Source organism: Oryctolagus cuniculus, chromosome 8 (assembly GCF_964237555.1).
Source record: "Oryctolagus cuniculus chromosome 8, mOryCun1.1, whole genome shotgun sequence".
Taxonomy (NCBI): Eukaryota; Metazoa; Chordata; class Mammalia; order Lagomorpha; family Leporidae; genus Oryctolagus; species Oryctolagus cuniculus.
The window spans coordinates 41741723-41767580 of NC_091439.1; the positions used below are offsets into that span (position 1 = coordinate 41741723).

At 39.2% G+C, this 25858-nt stretch overlaps 2 protein-coding genes across 9 annotated transcripts in view; one reads left to right on the forward strand and one right to left on the reverse strand.

The window, feature by feature from the left end:
* NUDT6 (nudix hydrolase 6) overlaps positions 1 to 21021 on the forward strand; it is a 55616-nt gene extending 34595 nt beyond the window's left edge. For 6 of the 8 annotated variants that reach the window (XM_070047626.1, XM_070047629.1, XM_051819841.2 and 3 more), the window contains 2 exons: positions 16122 to 16176; positions 20447 to 21021. In XM_070047626.1, the coding sequence (XP_069903727.1) occupies positions 16131 to 16176; positions 20447 to 20844 (444 nt within the window). In that variant the 5' untranslated portion in view covers positions 16122 to 16130 and the 3' untranslated portion in view covers positions 20845 to 21021. Of the gene's footprint in view, positions 1 to 6016; positions 6035 to 8587; positions 8644 to 16121; positions 16177 to 20446 lie in introns of those variants that run through there. The other 2 variants (XM_070047631.1, XM_070047630.1) reach the window with 2 other exon arrangements.
* Positions 15591 to 25858, reverse strand: part of FGF2 (fibroblast growth factor 2) — an 89512-nt gene continuing 79244 nt past the window's right edge. Inside the window, exon 3 of the mRNA XM_002717238.5 lies at positions 15591 to 21445. Coding sequence (XP_002717284.2) covers positions 21260 to 21445 — 186 coding nt within the window. The 3' untranslated portion in view covers positions 15591 to 21259. The remainder of the gene's footprint in view (positions 21446 to 25858) is intronic.

A 25858-nucleotide genomic window follows, 5' to 3' on the forward strand; every position in this document is an offset into this window, starting at 1 on the left:
AAGAACAGATTTCCAAAACATAGAATGATTTTCCTATATATGAGAAATTGTGAAAGACACTAGATGACCCCCATCTCATTCTATTATAACCTACAAAAGAAAAGCTTCCTGTAGTAATTGTTTTATTTATATTTTCATCCAGGTCTTACTGCTGTAAGGCCAAGTGGCACTGCATATAATTAATAAACGATTCAAGATCAGAGAAAACTTTTTTAGGATTTTGTTCAATTAAGTTAGTTTAGGCTAAAAGTAGATACTGTAACTCTAATACAACAGAAGATAAGCCCAAACATTATCCACAAATACCACATATATAATTAACATAAATTAGTTAATTAGGGGCAGGTGTTTGGCCTGGTGATCATGTTGGGCTGTCTGAATCCCATAACAGAATGTCTGTATTTGAGTTCTAGCTCTGCTGCTGATCCCAACTTCCTACTAATGCAGACTCTGCTTGGCAGCAGGTGATGGCTCAAGTAGTTGAGTCTCTGACACCCACATGAGAGATCTGGGTTGAGTTACCAGCTCCCAGCTTTGGCCTTGCTGTTGGTGGCATTTGGGAATGAATAAATGGATGAAAGCTTCTCTCTGCCCCTCCCCGTGTGCTTCTGAGATAAAATTACTTAAAAATGATAAAAATTATTTTATCTTTTTTAAGATTTATTTATTTGAAAGTCAGAGTTACAGAGAGGCAGAGCAAGAGCGAGAGCGAGAGAGAGAGAGAGAGAGAAAGTCTTCCATCTGCTTGTTCATTCTCCAGATGGCTGCAAGCCAGGAACTTCTTCTGGGTCTCCCACAGGGGTGCAGGGACCTAAGGACTTAGACCATCTTCTACCTCTTTGCCAGGCCATGGCAGAGAGCTGGATTGGAAGAGGAGCAGCCGGGACACGAACTGGCACCCACATGGGATACTGGCACTGCAGGCGGCGGCTTAACCTGCTATGCCATAGTGCTGGCCCCATAAAAAAATTTATTTTTAAATTATTTTAAAAATTGGTTAATTTCTTTTGGTAAATTTGAAAAAATACTCAGTATGGAGAAGTTACTTGTAAAGAGATGCTATAAAAGTTTCATTTTCTTTTAAGTATGTCCTTATAGCTATCTTTTTTTAAAAATATATATATATATTTATTTATTTGAGAGGCAGAGTTAGAGACGGAGAGAGGTCTTCCATCTCTGGTTCACTCTCCAAGTAGTTGTAACAGCCGGAGCTGGGTCAATCTGAAGGCTGGAGCCAGGAGCTTTTTCCAAGTTTCCCACGTGGGTGCAGGGGCCCAAGCACTTGGGCTGTCTTCCACTGCTGTCTCAGGCCATTAGCAGGGAGGTAGATGAGAGGTGGAGTGGCTGAGATATGAACTGGCACCAGTATGGGATGCTGGCACCATAAGCTGAGGCCTAACCTACTACACCACAGTGCTGGCCCAGCTATCTGTCTTGTCTTTACATTTAAAGTACTGTCCCCAGCATTCATTTACTCTTCTCCTGATTCAAGTAACAAAAGAAGTTGTGGAGTCTAAACTGGATTAGGAGAGCTGGGTTCCTCAGGTTTGTGTGTTACTCAAAGTAGCTGTTTGATTTTTGGAAATCTCTGAGCCTCTCAGGACCTAACTTTGCCCATTGATAAAATTTAAGAGTTAAGACTAGGTGATCAGGCCGGCACAGCAGCTCACTAGGCTAATCCTCTGCCTGCGGCACCAGCACACCGGGTTCTAGTCACAGTCGGGGCGCCGGATTCTGTCCTGGTTGCCCCTCTTCCAGGCCAGCTTTCTGCTGTGGCCCGGGAGGGCAGTGGAGGATGGCCCAGGTCCTTGGGCCCTGCACCTGCATGGGAGACCAGGAGAAGCACCTGGCTCCTGGCTTCAGATCAGCGCAGTGCGCCAGCTGCAGCAGCCATTGTGGGGGTGAACCAATGGAAAAAGGAAGACCTTTCTCTCTGTCTCTCTCTCTCACTGTCCACTCTGCCTGTCAAAAAAAAAAAAAAAAAAGACTAGGTGATCAAACAAAATACTGCATGCAGTACTATTATTTCATATATCTTACACATGCATAAGATTTATATGTATTATATATATGTACAATTACATATAGATGTTATCTGGTCTAAGAGAAGAAAGAAAAGGGGAACTATGCAGATTTGTAGAACAGCACACCAGGTTTTGGAACTTTGTCAAACTTTATTAAGGACTCCAACAAGGACTAAAAGACAGTCAGGTAATGTGATTGTCCAACTCCAGGCAGTTTTTCAGCATGCATTAATCTACCAAATAATAATCTACTTATATAATTATTTATTAAAACATAGAAATTCATAGAAAACAAACCTAGGTCTAATGATGTTAAAAAAAATTGTATTGCAGTCAGAACAAAAAAAAAAAAAAAGGAGCTTCTGGGCAGCTATGGCTGAACTGTCTCACTCTCAACCTAGACAGTTTGATGTTTGACGGTAGTTTTTTTTTTTTTCCATATAAACACTGCCAAGACAAATGACGTAATAGGTTCAGCATGCAAAAATCAAACTCCCAGCATAATCTGTATTTTATTGATTGAAAAGGAAAAAACTGAGTCGAGCTATATTTTTAAAACAAAGAAATAGTCAAAACTCTGCTTATTAAATTTGTCTGAACTCCAGTGTAAAAACCACTAAAATGTTTACGGTTCTGTATTAAACACGGATGTGTTCAGTGTTCTCTAAATTTTGGTCATCTTAGTTTAAAAAAAAATGATTTCTGGTGTTTTCTGGAATGTTTGCTAGTGGTTTCCAAGGTAGTGAAGAAAGAAAGGAAGATCCAAGCCCTAATGACTACACAAATAAATAAGGACAAGGAGATTTCAAAAAGTTCACACCAAATGAAATAGAAAGATAAGTTTCTTTAGCTGCAGAAACTTAAGAAACATATGCATACCTTTTTCACAGTACATATTTTCCATGAATTTTTGAGAACTACTCATTTGGTTGAATTTCTAAAAATATTTTTAAAGTTTTTAATGAATACAACATCATGCATTTAATATATACAGATTTGGGAACATGATGCTTCTTTCCCTCTACCTGCTTCCCAACCATACTCCCGCCTTTCTTCCTCTTCCCTCTTCCTTTCCCATTTTATTTTTTACAGAGATCAACTTATAGTTAATTTTTGTACTGAAAAGATTAACCCTACATGAAGTAGAGTTCACCAATTAGAATGAAGAAAAAAAGAAGTAAATAACAAAAAACAAACAAGAAAAACATGATTTCCCAACAGTTAAGGCAAGGGCTGTTCAAAATCATCACATGTCAAAGTGTCAGTTTCCCTCCTATATATTACATTTTAAATATTCTGTTAGTTACCATAAATCAGAGACCCCATATGATATTTGTCTTTTTGTGACTAGGTTACTTCACTAAGTATAATAATTTCAAGTTGTATCCATTTTGTTGCAATTGAGAGGATTTCATTTTTTTTTAATCTCTGTATAGTATTACATAGTGTTTATATGTACCATGTACCATAATTTCTTTATCCAGTCTTCAGTTGATGGACATCTGGTTGATTCCATTTCTTAGCTATTGTAAATTCAGCTGAAATGAACATCGGAGTACAGATAATTCCATCATATGCAAATTTCATTGCCTTTGGATAAATTCCCAGGATTAGGATGGCTGGGTCATATGGTAGGTCTATATTCAACTTTCTGAAGTATCTCCATGCTGCCTTCCACAGTGGCTCTTCCAGTTTACAGTCCCACCAAAAGTGAATTAAGGTTCCCTTCTCCTCACATCCTCACCAGCATTTGTTGTTTGTTGATTTCTGTATGAGAGCCATTCTAACAGGGGTGATGTGAAATTTCATTGTGGTTTTGATTTACATTTCCCTGATGGCTAGTGATCCTGAACATTTTTTCATGTGTCTGTTGGCTATTTTAATATCCTCTCTTGAAAAATGTCTGTTCAGGTCCTTTGTCCATTTCTTAGCTGGATTGTTTTGTTGTTGTTGAGTTTCTTGAGCTCTTTAATAGATTCTAGAAGTTAATCCTCTGTCACTTGCATTGTTTGCAAATACTTTCTCCCATTCTGTCAGTTGTCTCTTCACTTGCTGTTTCTTTTGCAATGCAGAAGCTTTTCAGTTTGATGTAATCTCACTTGTTAATTTTGGCTTTGACTGCCTGTGCTTCTGGGGTCTTTTCTAAGAAGTATTTCCCTATGGTAATGTCTTCTAGGGTTTACCAATGTTGTCTAGTAATTTGATGGTATCATGTCATAGATTTAGGTCTCTGATTCATTTTGAGTGGATTTCTGTGTAAGGAGTGAGGTAGGGGTCTTGTTTCATATTTTCCCGGCATCATTTGTTGAAGAGACAAGATAGTCTCTTGGCTGTAGGGCATGATTTTTGCTCCTCTGTCAAATATAAGTTGGTTGTAGATGTGTGGATTTATTTGTGGAGTTTCTATTGTGCTCCATTTGGTCTACACCTCTGTTTTTCTGCCAGTACCAACTGTTTTGATTACATCTTTTCTGTGGTATGTCTTGAGGTCTGCTATTGTGATGCCTCCAGCTTTGTTTTTGTTGTTTAAGATTGCTTTAGCTGTTCGGGGTCTCTTGTGTTTCCATATGAATTTTAGCATCATTTTTTTCTAGATCTGAGAAGAATGTTCTTGGTATTTTGATTGGTATCGCATTGAATCTGTAAATTGCTTTCGGTAGTATGGACATTTTGAAGATGTTGATTCTTCCAATACATGAACATGAAAGATTTTTCCACTTTTTTTGTGTCTTTTTATATTACTTCCTTTAGTGTTTTGTACTTTTCATCATAGAGATCTTGTGACATCCTTGGTTAAATTTATTCCAAGGTTATTTAAATTTTTTATAGCTATTGTGAATGGGATTGATTTTAGAAGTTCTTTTTTGGCTATGGCAACGTGTGTGCCTACAAAGGCTATTGATCTTTGTGTATTGATTTTATGTCCTGCTACTTTACCAAACTCTTTTATGAGTTCCAGTAGTCTTGCTGTGGAGTCTTTTGGGTTCCCTATATAGAGAATCATGTCATCAGCACATAGGGATAGTTTGATTTCTTTCCCTATTTGTACCTTTTGATTTCTTTTTATTGCCTGATGGCTCTGGCTAAAACCTCTAGGACTATATTAAATAGTAGTTGTGCTATTTTTGTTTTTGGGTTGGTTTTGGTTTTTTTGTTTTGTCTTAATGTCTATTTATTTGAAAGGCAGAATTACAGAGAGGCAGAGGCAGAGCAAGAGAGGTGTTCCATCTGCTGGTTCACTCCCTAATGGCTGCAATGGCCAGACCTTGGCCAATTCAAAGGTAGGAGCCAGGAGCTTCTTCCAGGTCTTGATGCCAGCACGGCTGGAAGCGGCTTTACCCACTACGCCACATTGCCAGACCCCAAGAGTGACCATCCTTCTCTGGTTCTGGATCTATTTTTATTATTATTATTTGACAGGTAGAGTTAGAAAGTGAGAGAGAGAGAGAGAAAGAGAAAGGTCTTCCTTCCGTTGGCTCACTCCCCAAATGGGCACTACAGCTGGAGCTACACTGATGCGAAGCCAGGAGCCAGGTGCTTTCTCCTGGTCTCCCATGCAGGTGCAAGGCCCAAGAACTTGGGCCATCATCCTCCACTGCCTTCCCAGGCCACAGCAGAGAGCTGGACTGGAAGAGGAGCAACCAGGACTAGAAACCAGCGCCCATATGGGATGCCGGTGCCGTAGGCAGAGGATTAATCAAATGAGCCACGGCGCCAGCTCCTGGTTCTGGATCTTAATGGGAATGCCTCCAATTTTCCCCAATTTAGGAGGCTGGCTGTGGATTTCTTATAAATTGCTTTGATTATGTTGAGGAATGTTCCTCCTATACCCAGTTTGTGTGAGGTTTTCATCATAAAACGATGTTGAATTTTGTCAAATGCTTTCTCTGCATCTGTTGAGATAATCATATGGTTTTTGGTCTTTAGCTTGTTAATGTGATTAATCACATTTATTGATTTTCAGATGTTGAACCATCTCTGCCTACCAGGAATAAATCCCACTTCTCCAGGTGAATGTTCTTTCTGATGTGTTGTTGGAATCAATTGGCTAGTGTTTTGTTGAGGACTTTTGCATCTATGTTCATCAGGATTATTGGTCTATAGTTCTGTTTGTCATCTCTTTTTGTGGCTTAGGAATTAAGGTGATGTAGGCTTCATAGGTGTTTGGGAGGATTCTTTCACTTGTTTTCAATAGCTTGAGAAGAATGTGAATTAGTTCTTTAAATGTTTGGTAGAATTCTTCAATGAAGCTGTCTGGACCTGGGCTTTTCTCTGTTAGAAGGGTTATTACTGATTCAATCTCCATCTTGGTTATTGGTCTGCTTAGGTGTTCTGTGTTTTCATGTGTCAATTTAGGTAGGTTGTATGTGTCCAAGAACCTATCCATGTCTTCTAGGTTTTCTGATTTGTTAGCATACAGCTCTTTGTAGTAATTCCTGATGATTCTTTTTGCTTCTGTGATAGCTGTTGTAAAATTTCCTTTTTCATCTCAGATTTTATTGATTTTAGTCTCCTCCCCCCGCCTTTTCTTTTTTATTAGTTGGGGCAATGGTGTATCAATTTTATTTTTTCAAAAAGCCAGCTGTTTATTTCATTGATCTTTCATATTGTTTGTTTATTTCTTCCTTAATTTTAGTGTGGGATTTTTTTTTTTTTTTGACAGGCAGAGGGGACAGTGACAGAGAGAGAGACAGAGAGAAAGGTCTTCCTTTTGCCGTTGGTTCACCCTCCAATGGCAGCCGCGGCCGGCGCACCGCGCTGATCCGAAGGCAGGAGCCAGGTACTTCTCCTGGTCTCCCATGGGGTGCAGGGCCCAAGCAGTTGGGCCATCCTCCACTGCACTCCCTGGCCACAGCAGAGAGCTGGCCTGGAAGAGGGGCAACCGGGACAGAATCCAGCGCCCCGACTGGGACTAGAACCCGGTGTGCCGGCGCTGCAAGGCAGAGGATTAGCCTAGTGAGCCGCGGCTCTTCCTTAATTTTAATTATTTCTTTCCTCCTAAATTGGGGTTTGGGTTGTTGCTTTTTTTCTAGACCCTTAGATGTATTGACAGCTCATTTATTTGGTGACTTTCCAGTTTCTTGATGTAGACACTAATAGCTATAAACTTCTCTCCTAGCACTGCTTTTGCTGTATCCCATAAGTTTTGATATGAGGTATTGCCATCTTCATGCATTTCCAGAAATTTTTAAATTTCTCTTTTGATTTCTTTTATGACCCACTGTTCATTTAGGAGCATGTTGTTCAGTCTCCATGTGTTTGCATATGTTCTGGAGATTCTTGAGTTGTTGCTTTTGTGCTTCAGTGCATTTTGATCAGAGAAGGTGCATGGTATGATTTTTTTATTTTGAATTGTCTGAGACTTCCTTTATGGCCTAGAATATGGTCTATCCTGGAGAAAGTTCCATGCACTGCTGAGAAGAATGTGTATCCTGGAATTGTGTGGTGAAAAGTTCTGTTGATACCAATGAGGCCCATTTGGTCCATCGTTGTCGATTAGCTCTGTTGTTTCTTTATTGATTATCTGTTAGTTGATCTATCCGTTGATGAAAGTGAGATGTTGAAGTCCCTTGTTACTGTTGTATTGGAGTCTGTGTCTCCCTTTAGGTCTGTTAACAGATCTTTTAAAGAGCCAGGCACTCTGTAATTGGGTGTGTATATATTTATTATAGTCACGTCTTCCTGTTGAATTGATCCCTTCATCATTACATAGTGCCCTTCTTTGTCTCTTTTAACAATTTTTGTGTTAAAGTCTATTTTGTCTGCTATTAGGATGACTACACCTGACCCCTTTTTCTTCCATTTGCATGGAATCTCTTTTCTCATCATTTCACTTTCAGTCTGTGTGTATTTTTGTAGGTGAGGTGTGTTTGTTGTAGGCAGCAAATAGATGGGTCTTGTTTTTTAATCCATTCTGCCAGTCTGTATCTTTAACTGGAGAGTTGAGACTATATTCAGTGTGACTATTGATAATAAAGACTTGGCCCTGCCATTTTTCTGTGAATATTCCTGTTGTCTACTTTGGATTTCTTTTGTACTTTTGGGGGATTTTCTGTCTTTACATTCTTTCATGATGGCGGGTTTCTTTCTGTGTTTCTCTATGTAACATATCCTTTAGCATCTTTTTGTATGGCTGGACGTGTGATGACATTCTTTCAATTTGTTTGTTGTTATGTTCTTCATTCATAAATGAGAGCTTTGCAGGATACAATATTCTGGGTCGACACCTTTTTTCACTTAAGACTTGGACTATATTTTGTTATTCTCTCCATTCTCTCTTGCCTGTAGGGTTTCTGATGAGAAGCTAGCTGTGAGTCTAATTGCATATCCTCTGAAGGTAGTCTCGCATTTCTCTTTGCACATTTTGGAATCTTTTCTTTATGCTTTACTATGGAGTTTGACTGAAATCTGTCATGGTGAAGATCTTCTCTGGTGATATCTGTTAGGAGTTCTATTTGCTTCCTCTATTTGTACTTTCTTTTCTTTCTCCAAGTTAGGGAAGTTTACTGTAATTATTTCACTAATTAGGCCTTCTATTCCCTTCTCTTTTTCCACTCCTTCAGGCACTCGTGAGATCCCTATGTTGGGCTGATAGTATCCCATATATCTGCAACACTGAGTAAGTTTAATTTCTTCTTGTTTTTGTTCTAAAATTTCTAGAGATTGTCTTCTAGCTTGGATATTCTTTCTTCTGTTGTTAAGACTTTCCACTGAATTTTTTGTTTTATCTATGGAATTCTTCATTTCTAGTATTTTATTTTCATTTCTCATTAAAATCTCAATTTCATGGGAAAATTTTTCATTCATATTATATATTGTTTTCCTTAACTCGTGGATTTGCTTTTGATTACTTTTGAGTAGTCCTATGATTAGTTTCTTAAATTCCATTTCTGGCATTTCCTCAGTCTCTTCATCTTCACATTCTAATATTGAAATGTTGTATTCCTTTATAGGTTATAGTATCTTCCTTATTCTTGTTTCTTGAATTTTTGCATTAATTTTTAGGTATTTTTAGAATTTTTTCCTCTGAAGGCTTTTTATCTTTGAGCTATGCCTCTGTGGCTTAGTGGAATGTCTGAACTTTCAGTGAATACCAAGAGGTATGTGGTAAGTGTTTTCAGGGAGTTCTGGTCAGTGATCCCGGATGGGGCACGTATCTGAGGTAACACCAAAGTTGAGCATGGTAGCTTTCTTCTGGTTATCTGGATGGAGAGAAATGGTCACCTCTGTTGGTGGGACCACTGCTCCTACTCCAAGCTGAGAAATGTTCAGGTGTTAGCCCCCAGTATGTTCAACAGTCATCTGTACCACCATAAGAACCACCCATGTGATTGTACAGCCCCTCTTATGAGCACTGTTCCTTTGCTATGAGATATTCTAGGCAACCAAGGAGCTGAGAGTGCGCCCCAGCACTCTGATTGCCCCACAACCACCTATACCCTGTCTCTTCTCACACAATCACAGTGTTTCATCAGTGTCAGCACCCAGAGCTCTCAAGGTCAAGGAGTGCAAGTGGAGCCACTCCACCCCACTAGCCCTTTCTGACCACAGGGGGACTGAGGTACCCCCGGGGCCACTGTCCATATGTGTTCCAGTCCACTGGATCAAGTTCTGTCCTCCCAACCAGATTTGATGTCAGTGGAGTATGCAGGTTTTTCTCTCTGGTAAGATCTCTGGATCACAGGGGTGCATAATATCTGCCAACCATAGCCTTGCTCACTTCATAGTCGTGCTGGGCACATAACAGAGTCCTGCAGGCGGCACTTCCCTTTTGTTCAGATGGCTCCCCCTCAGAAGGTGAGTGCAGCTGGCGCAGTAGAGACCGGCTCTGTCAGTGGCTTTTGCACTGCTGTAGGTGCCCCCACGACTGGGTGGAGGGCGACCCTAACAATTGCTGGGTGTGTGCACACAAGCTGGGGTGGCTGCTAGGTGCCTGTGTCCAAAAATGATGCTAGCTCTCCCACCACTGGTTGCAGGTCAGTGTTGTAGGAGGGAGGAGGGGAGAGAGAGATGTGTTGTTTTTTTTTTTTTTTTTTTTTAATCTCCACTCTTCGTGAGCATTCGCCCCACTGCCCTGAGAGATTCCAACCAGATTCAAAAAGATACAATCCACTAAGCTTTCCCTCCCCCTGTATCAACAACAGTGTACACCAGTGGAGTCCAATCTCACCTGGTACCAGAGCAGGTGCCTTCTTTCCCGAATCCAAGCTGCTGGGTCTTCTGTTGTCTTTGCTGCGTGTCTGTGCCTTCCACACAAGTCTGGGCCATTTCTGCTGCTTTTGCAGATCTCCCTCTGCAGTTTCCCTTGCACCTTTGCCCTGAGAGTATACTTTCTCCACTTTTTTTTTTTATATTAATTTTGCCCTGTGGATATCAGACCACCCTGTTATTCTGTCATCTTGGAACCTCCAGCTGGCACTGGACAAGGCCTAAGCTAGAAGTCAGGAACTCCATCCTCATCTCAGAGACTCTCATTCTTGGGCTGTCATCCACTGCCTTCCAGGCACAAAACATAAAGCTGGATTAGAAGTAAAGTAGTCAGGATTCAAACTGGCAAACTGGTGAGAGATGTGGGGATTCCAAGTAGCAGCTAAACCCACTGTGCAACAACATCTACCCTTCAAACATCTTTTGCACCAAAATCAACTTATTTTTAAATTCCATTTTCCATGAACATTTTGACAGTCCTCATCCCATCCCATGGTAGAGGGAAAACTCAGGACCAATCCACAGTGGCATTATTTTAGCCATTTTGAGTAACTGAATTCATAAGTACTGTTTACTTATACAGATTTAAATGGAGACTTTTTCCATGCTGATTTACTTTTATATTAGCCTTTAGAGTCAACTGAAGGTCATATCTCTAGGCTGGGGAATCTTTTGAGTGATTAACCTTAGAAGCTTCCTAAATGATTTTTTTTCATGGTTCATAGAACCAACAGTCCTATATGAAGAGCATTAAAAACCTGAGTAAAGTGGTAGCACCATCCTGTAGTGCACAGGCAGCTCTGCCAAGGCCTCAGCCCCTAAAAATTATAAGCATGCTCAACCATGCACTGAGAAATGTGTTCCTCCATTAAAGTGCTCATTCCTAATCTTGGGTGATGAAGTTTTCAGGATAAACAGCTATTTTAATGTCAGTATGTTTTTGCTAATTCAGTATATATAAGACCAGTTAAACAAATAATCAGCTATTTAACAAAATCCTCCCATGAAAAAATTTTTATGTAATAATCATACTTATTATCCCCATTTTTAAGAAAAACACATTTAGAGAAAGGTTATAATCTTACTCAACAGTATACAACTAGTAATTAACAGAATCAGAATTCAGGCTGGAAGAGTTGTATTCTTTTCATTAAACCAGAGCAAATGACACCAGAAAATGAAGTAAAACATAGAAGGAGTAAACAGCCAGTGGCAATGCCTACATACATATTGAATAAAAGACTTCTCTTGAATGGTGTTTAGTTTTTAGGGTAATAGGTTGTTGTTGTTGTTTTTAATATGTGGTACAGATGGGATAGTTTATTGCTGGGGATAATTTTCTTTAGTTCAGGTATCAATGATACTAAGAAGTACATGTTTGTGGCCTGAGAGAGAAGTAAGAACAAGTGTGGAAAGAGAAATATATTATGGAGAAAAGGGAAATGATTTAATGATTAAGAGGGAGATAAGTAGTAATTCTCACTATTCAGAATCTTGGGGGGTGATCTGTATTTAAGGTTTTTAGAAAACCTTTATTAAGATTTGAGACTCTATAAGGAACAGAGGAAGCCTTTATTAAGAATCCTTTTGTGAGCTGGTGTTGTAGGTTTTGCTGCCACTTGAGACTCCAGCATCAGAGTGCCAGTTCAAATCCTGGCTCTTATGCTTCCAATCCAGCTCCCTGGTTATGTACCTGAAAGAAGCAGAAGATGGCCCAAGTACTGGGGCCCTTGCCACCCATGTGGGAGATCCAGGTGGAGTTCTAGGCTCTTGGCTTCAGCCTGATTGAGCCCTTGCTATTGTATCCACTTGGGGAGAGATCCAGCACATGGAAGGTCTCTTTCTCTCACTGTCTGTCACTCTGCCTTTCAAAACAAATCTTTTTTGAAAATGCAAATTTATTTAAAAATAATAATAATCCTTTTGGTTTTGGCTCCCTGAGGTAGTTTATAGTACACAGTTGATTAGCATTCTTGACCCTTCAAAAAAATAAATTCAAACATGATTCCCACAAAGTAAAAATAGCTTATTGAAGAAATGTTAACGATAGCATGAAAATAACTATGAGAGGGGGCTGACGTTGTGGTGTTAGGTGTTAGAGACACCATATGGGCACCAGTTCAAGACTTGGCTGCTCCACTTTATGATGCAGTTCCCTGCTAGGGCAGCTAGAGTGAGTAGCAGAAGATGGCTCAACTACTTTGGCCTGTGCACCCACATGGGAGACCCAAAGGAAGCTCCAGGCTCCTGACTTTGGCCTGGCCCAGCCCTGGCCATTGTGGCTATTTGGGGAGTGAACCAGCTGATGGAAGCTCGCTTACTCATTCTCTTTTTCTCTCTCCTCCTATCTCTGTAACTCTGCCTTTTAAATAAATAAAAAATAAAAATAAAACAATAACTGTAAGAACAGTGTTATTAAGCTTGTGAGTATAAAAGAGTAAAAGATACATACTCTTGATAAGAGTAATCTTCTGTCTGCTGGTTCACTCCCCAGATGCATTCAACAGCCAGGACTGGGCAAAGCCCAGGAACCAGAAACTTCATCCAGGTCTCCCACAAGAGTGGCAGGAACTGAAATACTTGGTCTATCATCCACTGCTTCCCAGGCATATTAGCAGGAAGCTGGATTGGAAGTGGAGGAGCCAGGACTTGAACTAGCACTCTGGTAAGGGATGCAAGTGGCCCCAATTGGTGGCTTAAACTACTGCACCACAGCACTTGCCCAGAAGCTGCATAGTATTTTGTTACATAGCAGTAAGATATTTGCAAGCATAGAAGGAATCTCTACATCTTTCTCTCATACACATACTTTCTCATTGCTTCCCTCCTAGCATTTTTCATCCTCCCTTTCTTTCCTTCCTTCCTTTCCTTCCTCCTTCCCTCCCTCCCTCCCCTCTCCTCTCTGAAAGGCAGAGGGACAGAAACACTCAAAATACACAGAGCAAGAGCAAGTGAAAAGTCGCCCATTGCTGGTTCACTTCCCAAAAGTCTGAAATGGGTGGGGCTGGGCCAGGCCAAAGCCAAGAACCAGGAACTCAGTCCAGGTATCCCACATCATGGCAGGAACCACAAATGTTTGAGCGATCACAGCTGCCTTCCAGAAGATGCATTAGCAGGAAGCTGAAATTGAGAGCAGAGCCGGGATTCCATGCGGGAGTACTAGGTGGCTTTTTTTTTTTTTTTTTTTTTTTTTTTTTGACAGAGTTAGGACTGTGAGATAGACAGAAAGACAGAAAGGTCTTCCTTCTGTTGGTTCACTCCCCAAATGGCCTCTACAGCCAGAGCTATGCCATTCTGAAGCCTGGAGCCAGGTGCTTCCTCCTGGTCTCCCATGCGGGAGCAGGGGCCTAAGCACTTGGGCCATCGTCCACTGCCTTCCCGGGCCACAGCAGAAAGCTAGACTGGAAGAGGAGCAACCATGACAGAACCTGGCACCCATATGGGATGCCAGTGCTGCAGGCAAAGGATTAACCAAGTGAGCCACAGCGCCGGCCCCAGGTGGCATCTTTACCACTCCCTACCTTTCAATATTTGTTGAAGGATTCAAAGAATCTGTAGAGGCCAGGCAACCATCTGTCATGGGCAATTTAGGCACTGACTTTATCAGTCACAGAAGCTGAATTAGAGACTACCAGTTCTGCCTGTGACTCACAAGTGGAAATGAACAGTGCTGCTAAAATTTCCTAAGTGGAAAAGACCACTTCCCTTTCCCCCTCATGTTGCCAGAAGTGTAACTGCACATAGATGGGCAAGAAAAATGTGACCTTGCATATGTCTGATGTATAGAAACATACAGGGAAGTATGAACAATCAACTTCAATGCTTTCCAATAACTAAAATATCATCTGAATGTAAAAAAGGGAACTACTGAGAAAAACACTATAGTACAAATTCAGAAGCCCTGCAGCAATGTTCCATCTAAGATACAACGTCTGATTGGATTTATGCAGGACATTCCAATTAGATCCCAGGAAAAGATCAAAAGGCATATGAAAAAGCATGTAGTTAAGGATTAGTAAGAAAATATCAACTGTTAATATTTCTTTAAATATGGCTGTTTTATCCCTGAAGTTTACCACACAGTTTAGCTGTGAGACCCCTGGCACTTTAGATTTTGCCCTCAGTTTTATCACCTCTACAGTGGGAACAATAGTTCCCCATGGGGTTATTGGTAAATTTCAATGTGAGTCATGCCTGGAATGTAGTAACCATTCAACATATGTTAGGTATATTTTAATATTGTTCATATATTGCCAATCCAGTTAATGGGATTTTTTTTTAATATAAAGAGGGAAAAAGAATAGGAAGACATGCGTGCCTCACTATTGATGATACCTAGGATTTTAGTCAGGTTTTTCAAGCCACAGAATTTAGGCCTCTTAACACTTAGGACTCAGGGTCCAGCTTCATGGGGGACAAGGAGTTTTTGTTTGTTTTTTACAAAATCAGCTCTTTAAACCCAAGTGGTGCCAGAAAATGTCACAAACTACTTACCAGCATAAAAATATAACTAATATTTCTATATCTAAGCTGTACTCTGTAAAATAACCAAATTTGTGTGAGCTCTTCAATCTTTTATCTAGCATTTTCCCCTTTCTATCAAGTTCTTCTCTCCAAATATAATCAACAGTCTCTGGTCATTTAAGATCAATTCCAGATCAAGATTTTAAAAGTTGATTTTTACTGTTTTTAGGAAGCATCTGTCTGCCCTGTTATATTTGTCACACATAGAATTTATGGTGTGACATCCGAAATCTTATCACACAAAAGATGGTATAGTTTCTATAGAAGCAAAGCCTCTAAACTTTCAATATGGAACCCAAAAGACAATGAATGTATTGGGGTAAAGCTGTGTTAAAGATATACTTCTATGTTAACAAAGGCAAGCATAATGTGCTGTATAAATTAAGGCCCAGCCTGAACCAGACACAGAAGGGTGGAAAGCCTGGATTTTGTACCCACATAATAAACAGTCTGTGGAAACTCTGGGAACCAGGCCACTGGTTTCCAACCTAACATAGTTGAGAAGTGACACATTCTTTAAGAAGCTGTCATCCAGGAAATGAGTGGCTCACAAATCACACCAGGTCCACAAGCTTGTTTTATGAATGAAGAGTATAAAGTGTACTGGCTACTGGTTTACCTCCCTTGTGAGAATGTTATTGTAATTTCCCATTCTTCAGTTTGGTCATTTTGATGGAGATATGTAACAACTCCAACAGGAGAGAAATAATCCTGTCAACTGGAAGAATACTGTCCAGTGTAATCTCTAAATAATCTACTTCCATCTATGTTTATCCAATATCACATCTTCCCATCTACCCCTTCCCCCCCAAAAAGAAATGATAGACAAGAAAATACAAAGTAATCATTTTTATTCACACTAACCTTGAAAAGCAATTACATTTTACATAAAATCATTAATACATATAACAGAAATCTTGGGTATTATATATGGTTAGAAACAATACAGAAAATAGATGTGAAAGTTTAAAATAGCATTACTTTAGTGATTACATTTATACTGTATTTTCTACTTCTTTATAGCAGCATCTGTAAGATTCTATTTGTTCATAATTAACTAGCAGCGAATACTTTTAATTACACAAATTCAGTAGATATTTCTTTCCAAAGTTTCATTTATACAGATTTTATCACATTAATGAAACAGAACTACTTCCACAAGAAAAAGGTGGGAAAAGATTTCATCAGTTACCAGTTTCCCCCGAAAAAGAAGGAAAGATGAGGGAAGGAAACTGGCAAAAAAATTGCATGCAATTACCAACAAAGAAATTCTCTAATGCCGTCACCAATTATGGGGTGGGTTTTGTAGAATCTCTGTGTGTGTATAATGCTGTGTTAATCTTATTTTCTGATTTTCTACTGCAGTTAAAAAATATGTGGAAGTTTCCTGGGGGCCTGTCAGAGCCTGGAGAAGACATCGGTGTGTATCTTACATATTTTTTAGTAGCTTGAAAATGTTGAAGAAATACATGCATTTATTTTCTGCTTTATAGTTAAGATTTTAAACTTTCTAATTGGTTCAGACTAAGAAAATTTCTGGAAGATTAGTAGCAAAACTTTAACATTACAACTTATTCCATTAGCATAAATAATGCCATTAGGAGCATTACCCTCCCCTTCTGTTTAGGTCTGCTTCTAGATTAATTTGTAAGAAAAAGAGAATCCTTGGATATTAATTAGTAAAGTTTAGCATTAACAATTATTTATGATTACAATTAAAACTATGAGAAAATACAAATCCCTAACTGTTCCATCACAGGATAATTATTATTTTAAATGAACTTTGAAATAATAAAGTCAGTTATAATGATGACATAATTCTGCTCTTAAAATTTTTTTATCTAATTATTTTGAAGTCAGGAAGCCAAAAATTAAATATATGAAAAATATGAAAAAGTCTCAAATGAGAAATAACCCCTAAAACAACTTAGTGTTCTCAACAATTAAGACAAGGAAATGTGAGTAAGCTTTCAGAGTTCTTTACATCTCTGAATTACAGCAAATGGGAGAAGAGAAGCTGAATTTTCTTACTATTCCTTAAACCACTGGGTCAAATTTGATCTCCATCCTAATTAATCAATACATATTTTATGTCTCCATGACCTTTCCCTCAAAATGCATGTACCTCCTTGTCTTTAGACCACAACTAAGTTAAGGCAGTTTCCTAAATTATCTTTCAATATTTTACCTTAAAATGTATATATGTTAAACTTAATTTTCTTAAATTATCCACATGTAAAATACCCTCTACATGTTACATCACCAACTCCTAACAATCTATAATTACTGTCCTTTTGCCTAGATCCCACAGCCCCTAATTATCTCACACTGACCATCAGTGACTTGCAAACACATGGGAACTAGTTAAGCTTAGGTTTGGCATTCTTACCCAATCCATATTGGGCAAACAGCAGTGCACAAAGGGTTTGTGTAGTTGCTTCTCCCAAGTCATGCCAGATTTTTTTTTTAATGAATTTCAGATATACTTACAGCTAGGCATAAATGAACACATTACCAAGCCAAATATGCATAATTTTAGATTTAAGAAATGTTCTGAAGTATATACTTAACTCTAGATAATTAAAGACATCATACTTTTGTCAAGTTTTTGTGGCTGTCACAGGAACTCACCTATATACATGCCCCAGTCATGAGGAGTTAAGGAAAGCAGAGCACTTGGCATTCATTGTATTTCCTACATGGAGTACAGATAAAGTATTTGCCTTACAATTGATAAAACCCTGAAAGCGGTTAGAAGTGGTAATTGCTACAAGTCTAAAAGACTATGTTGATAGCTGGAGACTTCTGTATTATAACACAGTACAAAATAATAGAAATGCTTAATGATAGTCAAATCACTCAAACATTATTTAAATAATTTTCTTTATACCTGGTATATTTAGGAAAGCATATAATATACTTGAGGACAGCTGTCATCACACACAGTTAAACATTTATAATGGATCTTGGCTCTGAAGTCCTGGTAAATGAAACATTATCTGTAGTGTTTAAAAAATGAGTGTCGCACACAAAAGTGAATGTAATCCTTAAGGCTTTAATATAAAACAGTACTCTTAAAGATTATCTACAAGGTTCCTTTAAAAAAAAAATCTCATTACTACTGACAGGAAGAGTGGCGTGCCTCAGCCAAAGATCCACAAGGCAGCCGAGTCCAAGCAGAGCTCATCAGCACATGAGGAAACACTAGGAAAACCCACATTCTGCAAAATGTTTCCCATTGTTTTCTTTCAACCTAATCCCATCATTAAATATTACAAAATAGAAATAGCAAATATAAACTCCATTTATAATTCTGTAGCAAAACAGTGTACCCTATTTTAACACACCCTTTCATTAGCAAAATCCTCTAATTTTTCTATATTCTTCAAACCTATAAAACAGTGAATATTATCTAAGTTTAGCTTATAGTATATTAAAATTTTAAGATAGAACAGAAAAAAGCAGTTAAAAATCAAGATAAATTTATATTGAAATCCTTGGGAAAGAGATTTCTTCCTTCTTGAGATAGAAGCGATCCTCTATCTTGTTTCTCCATTCAACTCCAGTCAGTAATATTCAAGTTAAACAGATCAAAACTCCCCACGAAGTGTGGGTTTTCAATCTTCTCTCAGAGTTGGAGGCTGCTGAGCAGAGCAGATGAGCTCACAGGCCCCATCCTGTGCTTCAAGGACGTACAAACAGCCAAGACTGATAAACTGAATGCTCAGCTCTTGATTAGTGGTACTATGGGCAAAACAAAAATGGCTGAGGGTGTGGAGTTGTCTTGAAGAACAAAAATAAACATTTAAACAACATTATAGAATATTTAGGAACACTCATTTAAGATCAAACAGGTATTGACTTGGCATAAAAATAATTCTTATTAAGGAAAGTTTTCTCTGAAACCTAAATGTCTTTTATACTTTCAGTTTAAAAATGGTAGACAAATGCCTTCTGTTTAGAACACTTTGCTCTTCCTCTCCATCTTTTCAAAACTGTTTCCTAAACACAAAACAAGAGCATATCCAGGGGGACTGGTACAAAAGTCTGCAGTCAAAGCACACAGGAACTGAGACATTTTTCTGACTTCCTCTTACTTGTCTGTTCTTCACCAGTAGGACTGCTGAGAAGGCAAATACCGTTTAGTAGTACTTGGCAAATTCAAACAATGGAGGCATTAAAGAATACTAACAACAGCAACCTCTATAGCAATGGTGAAGTCTCCCCAGCAAAGTGGTCAGAGAAGGCAGCTTTGTTAAAGGCTTCCTGGAAACACTTTGGGAGACAATGGCAGAGTCTCAGAAAATTTATGAAAAGTCCAGTTAGAGGAGTCCATGTGGATGTGTAGAAAAAGCAACCACAAAAATATACTGATGGCAATAAAAGTCTTGCCACAGAAATTTGCACTTAAGTGAAAAGACAACCTTATAAAATATGAAAATGTTGTATTATAAAAATTCTATATATTCCCAGTTTTGAAAATTATGGATGAAATGACAGCAGCATTTTGGTGTTGAAGGAATGTATCCAGGTTATTGGAATCTTCTCAGAGGAAACAAGGGAAATCTCAAACTCATCTGTGATGGGGACAGAGGAACAACTAGAGGTGCACACAGAAAGTTGTATAGGAATCTCCTTTCTGGCCTGGAGGCTGTGCAGCCCACCTGAGCTCACCAGAAGAGGTTAGAATCCCCTAGTTTGGTAGATGCTACAGCTCTACAGACTTCTGAAGGGACTCCCAAAAAGGACGTGGAAAATGGTAGATAAGTTGTTTAGATTCAAAATCTTTTTGAAATCCATGCATAGTTTTTTTCATAACATATATGTTCCATTAATTTAAGGAAGACAACTGCTTTTATAAATTTTTTAAAAACTTGTTTATCTACAAGACAGAACAGACAGAGCACTCATCTGCTGTTTCACTCCCCAAATGCCTCAAGTCTAAGCTGGACTGGGCCAAATGCAGGAGCCGAGAACATGGTCTGGGTCTCCCACATGGGTGGCAGGTCTCACATGCTGCCTCCCAAGGCCTGCATTAGCAGGAAGCTGGAATAGGAAGCAGAGCTGACTCAGACACAGGCATTCCTATATGGGATTCAGGTCTCCAAAGAAGCATCTTAACTGCAATGCCAAACAGCCCCCATTAACTTTTGCATGGATTTTAAAATTTTTTACACCAAAATAAACATCTTAACTCCATTTTCCACAAACTTTTGAAGCACTCCATGTACCAGGAGGAATAGATCACTTTTTCGCAAAGCTGGTATGTACCAATTGAGGCAGTTTTAATGGATGATAAAGAATAGAATAATGATCAAGAACTATAAAGGAATGTGAGTATTCATACAGCTTTACAACATACATTTTAACTTTAGTAACCTATGCTTTTACCTTTTGGGAAACAGAACAAGAGAGTTTAAAAAGATCTGACCCCACAAACGTACAGGTTGAATAAGCCTCCAAGTAGTAGCCAAAAGGAATATTCAGTACTTCAAAAGCTTCTGAAATGTACAGTGGTGAGAAAATACCATTTCAGTACATCCAAAAGGCAGGCAGTTCGTGTTGAAAACTTTGTTGCAGTTCCGTTTGCTTTGGAAACTTTAGATAATGCTCTTTTCACTGGAAATCTTTGATGATGACGTTTCTGAAAATGTGATCCTTAGTGATTTGTACATCTGTCTTCCGTGTAGGAGACACAGCAGTTCGAGAAGTTTTTGAAGAGACTGGGATAGAATCAGAATTCCAGTCCCTCTTGAGTATCCGGCAGCAGCACACCAGTCCGGGAGCCTTTGGGAAGTCTGATATGTATATTGTCTGCCGCCTGAAGCCATTTTCATTCACCATTAATTTTTGCCAGCATGAATGCTTAAGATGTGAGTGGATGGATCTCACTGAGCTTGTTAAGACTGAAAACACAACTCCCATCACCCGCAGAGTTGCGGGACTGCTGCTATATGGGTACAGAGAAGGGTTTGACAAGATTGATCTGACCATGGAAAAGCTTCCAGCAGTTTACACAGGCCTTTTCTATAAACTGTATCACAAAGAACTGCCAGAGAATTACAAAACTATGATAGGAATGGATTAAGTTCACATTTTACATTTTTTTTAAATTTAAGATGTACATGTAAATGAATATGTGCTATAAGACATAATGAACCTTTGGGATAAATATGACTAATTTTCTAATATATGATTTCCATTAAGAAAATTTGTAAATGTGCATATTTTAAAAGCTTTTCAAATAAAGCAAATATGTGAGAAAGATTATAGTTCTAGGTAACCTTGACTGGGTAACAGCAGATTCTATATAAAAGGTGGAAGTCTATACATTCTCTAGGAATTGTTTTCTTTACTGAGGCAATGGTTAAACATTTTATTATTAGATAAAAAGTTGCCTGGCCATTCAACAAAGCTGAGCTGTAGACATTTGTTTTCCTCTCATTAACAAATATATGTTTCTCTTTCTTCATGTGAAATGAGATTAGATGGTGCCATTAAAATCAGCTCTTAGCAGACATTGGAAGAAAAAGTATAGCCTTCTGCCCAGGTCCTGTTTTGGATCCAAGTTTATACTGCCCAGTTCGTTTCAGTGCCACATACCAGCTGGAATATTTCCTTGACCGGTAAGTATTGTAGTTATTAGACTCCAGTCGTTCAAAAAAGAAGCACTCGTCTGTAACACATTTCTGAAAAATAAAGGAAGAACTGTTATTGTGTTTTTCATATTCAACACTTAAGACAATACAGTGCCCATTTTGCTCAACCAGCAGCACTGGTCTTAGGTTCAGCAGGACAATTCAACAACATTCAGTCAGCCAAAATGTGACGCAGGGCAGCATGTCAGCAGCACAGCATCAGGTAGAAGGAGTGCTGGGAATATTTTCTAGCCTCCACAGGGGAGGTCAGGTGTTCAGCACGATGACTGCTAAGATGGTACAGAAACAAGACTGGTACAGACTAGAAACATCCATGAACATAGCTTTCTGGGGTCCCCAAAGAGGAGACACACACCAGTAACATGAAGTACGTTATGCTTAGGGAAGCCCCATGCTCTGGCTCCTACCTGGAATCATTCCTCCCAGACAAGAGGCAAAGAACCAGTCAGTAGTCATTCTTAGTTTTCTCAGGGTTCCATTGAAGCAGAGGTGAAACGGTAACCCAGCACACTCATCCCACAAACAATGAGATTTGTTAATATCTTACAGAAACAATTCCCTAAATTATGAAAAATTTACTTGGTTCTAAGGTTGCCTCTAAAGTATAAGAATAATAGTTTATTGTATAGAAAATAGCTAATGGTATTTAATGCCAAAATTATATTGGAACATTATATAAAATTAGTAATCTGTAAATACAAAATACAGTGAGGAATAAATAATGTAGGACATTCAAATTTCTAATAGTCTCTTAGGTAATAAGAGGGACTTTATTTCAATTTATTTTTCACAAAAGAAATAGCTAGCTTTCAAATCATGGGACCTAGAAATATTCTAAGTAATGGAGATTAAAAGTTTGCCAAAATATTTTAAGTTAATGTCTAAAAATCAACTTCAAGGAGCAGGCATTAGATCAAACAAATTTAGTTTTATTAAGTTAAAACAAGTTTTGCCTTGTGGTTAAAGATGCCTACATCCCTTATCAGTTCCGAGCTCTGACTCCTGACTCCAGCTTCCTGCCAATGTAGACCTGCAGGTAGTGGTAATGGCTCAGGTGATTGGGTTCCTGCTGCCCAAGTGGGAGACCTGGATTGTGTTCTGGGTCCAACCCTGACAGTTGTAGAATTTGCAGAGTGAACCAGCAAATAGAATCTCTGAAAACACACACATGTGTCTGTCTCTGAAATAAATTAAAAAGGGTAACATGATACCTGAGGATTAAAAAAATTACCAAAATGAAATGAAAAACATTCATATTTTATGCTGATTGAATGATACTCATAGAAAACTAAATCTTTTTACACTTGCATCTACATATGTAAATACAAGATATATTCAGAGATATTAATACAAACCATAGTTATGCAATATATCAGGTTCCAGCTTATTTCCATGTACACATATATCCTAAGAAACGTAAGGTTTGAGAAAACCCACATTTAAAAGACTTGAACTTTTTCCCAGATTCACTAGTACCAAGATAAGCCAAACAATAGCACAAGATGTGAGAAAAACATGAATGGGGGGGGCAGTGCTGGGACTTTCTAAGATGACAAATAGTGACAGGGTGGTCTAATTTCCATGGGGTGAAATTAATATAAAGAAGTAGAGAGGCCGGTGCCGCAGCTCACTAGGCTAATCCTCCGCCTGCGGCGCCGGCACCCCAGGTTCTAGTCCTGGTCAGGGTGCCGGATCCTGTCCCAGTTGCTTCTCTTCCAGTCCAGCTCTCTGCTGTGGCCCAGGAAGGCAGTGGAGGATGGCCCAAGTGCTTGGGCCATGCACCCACATGGAAGACCAGGAGGAAGCACCTGGCTCCTGGCTTCGGATCAGCACAGTGCGCCAGCCGCAGCGTGCCGGCTGTAGCGGCCATTTGGGGGGCAAACCAACAGAAAAGGAAGACCTTTCTCTCTGTCTCTCTGTCAAACTCTTCCTGTCAAAAAAAAAAAAAAAAAAAAAAAAAGCAGAGAAAGTACACTGTGAAGGCAAAGCTGCAAGGGAAACTGCAGAGGGAGATCCTACAAAAGCATTGGAAACAGCCCGGACCTGTGCAGAAAGTAGATACACAGCAAGGTACTGCAAGAATGGAAGACCCAGCAGCATGGATCCGAGAAAGAACCATCCCACCCTGGCAAACCAGGTGAGATCGGACTCCAGCTGTCCGTGCTGCTGTTAATACATTAGGAGGGAGAGCTTAGTGAAACTACATTTTTGCATCCAGCCGGGATCCCTCAGGATGGTAGGGCGACTGCTTGCCCAGGGAGGAAAAGAAGCACTTCTTTGTCCTCTCCTCCATTCTACAACAGCGACCTGTACCCAGTGGTGGGAGAACTGGCATCATTTTTAGGCATAGGCATATGGCAGCAGTCCCAGCTTGTGTGTGTGCACCCAGCAATTGTTGGGCAATCAGAGTGCTGGGGTGCATTCTCAGAGCTCCTTGGTCGCCTAGAACAGCTCATAGCAGAAGAAACAGTGCTTATAGGAGAGGCTGTGCAATCATGTGCAGTTCATACAGTGGTGCAGATGAGTGTTGAACACATTCAGGGCTAATACCTGGGCACTCCTTAGCTTGGAGGAGGAGGAGTGGTCCCACCAACATAGATGACCATTCCTCTCCATCCAGTTAACCAGAGAGCTGCCACACCCAATTTCAGTGTTACCCCAGATACTCATCCCATCCTGGAGTACTGACCATAACTCCCTGGCATCACTAACCACACACTTCTTGGAATTCACTGAAAGCATAGACACTCCACTAAGCCACAGAGGCATAGCTCAAAGATAAAAAAGCTTAAGAGGAAAAAAAAATTCTAAAGATGCCTTAAAATTAATGAAAAATTCAAGAAACAAGGAAGACACTATGACCTCTGCAAAGGAATACAATAACATTTTAATATTAGAATGTGAAGATAAAGAGATTGAGGAAATGCCAGAAATGGAATTCAAGAAACTAATCATAGGACTACTCAAGTAATCAGAAGCAAATCCACAAGCTACAGAAAACAATATATGATATGAATAAAAATATTTCGCATGAAATTGAGATTTTAAAGACAAATGAAAATGAAATACTAGAAGTGAAGAATTCAATAAAACAAAAAATGCACTGGAAAGCCCTTAGAAATAGACTTGTTGAAGCAGAAGAAAGAATATCCAAGTTAGAAGACGAATCTCTGGAAATTTTAGACCAAAAAAAAAAAAAAAGCAATTAGAAAACTAAAAAACAGTGTTGGAGATTTATGGGATACTATAAATCACTCAACATATGGGTCTTAGTAGTGCCTGAAGCCATGGAAAGAATATGGATTACAAGGCCTTTTTACTGAAATAATTAGAGAAAACTTCCCTAATTTGGAGAAAGAAATGGACATCCAAGTACAGGAATCACACAGAACTCCTAATAGACAAGACCAGAAAATATCACCATGAAACACTATACTCAAACTCTCCACAGTAAAACATAAAGATTCTAAAATGTGCATGACAGAAATGCCAGGATACTTTGAGGGAATCTCCAAATAGACCAACAGCTGACATCTCATCACAAATTGCATAGGCTAGGACAAAATGGCAAGACACTGTCCAAGTCTTAAGAGGAAAATACTACCAACCCAGAATATTTTATCCTGCAAAGCTCTCACTTATGAATGAAGGTAAAATAAAGACTTTCAAGGGGCTGGCGCTGTGGCATAGCAGGTGAAGCCACTGCCTACAGAGCCAGCACCCCATATGGGCAAAGGTTCAAGTCCCACATGCTCCTCTTCTGATCCAGCTCTTTGCCATGGCCTGGAAAAGCAGTGGAAGACAGCCCAAATCCTTGGGCCCCTGTACCTACGTAGAAGACCTGGAGAAGGCTCTTGGCTTCAGATCAGCACAGCTCCAGCTGTTACAGCCAATTGGGGAGTGAACCAGCAGGTGGAAGACCTCACTCTCTCCTCTATCTTCCTCTCTTTCTCTGTGTAACTCGGACTTTCAAATAAATATTTATTTTTTGTAAAAAGACCTTCCATAACAAATTCAATTTGTCATGTGTCCAGCCTTACAAAAGATGCTAAAGGATATGCTACACACAGAAAGAAACCCACCATCATGAAAGAATGTAAAGACAGAAAATCCCCCAAAAGTACAAAAGAAATCCAAAGTAGACAACAGGAATATTCACAGAAAAATGGCAGGGCCAAGTCTTTATTATCAGTAGTCACACTGAATATAGTCTCAACTCTCCAGTTAAAGATACAGACTGGCAGAATGGATTAAAAAACAAGACCCATCTATTTGCTGCCTACAACAAACACACCTCACCTACAAAAATACACACAGACTGAAAGTGAAATGCTGAAAAAAGAGATTCCATGCAAATGGAAAAAAAAAGGGGTCAGGTGTAGTCATCCTAATAGCAGACAAAATAGATTTTAACACAAAAATTGTTAAAAGAGACAAAGAAGG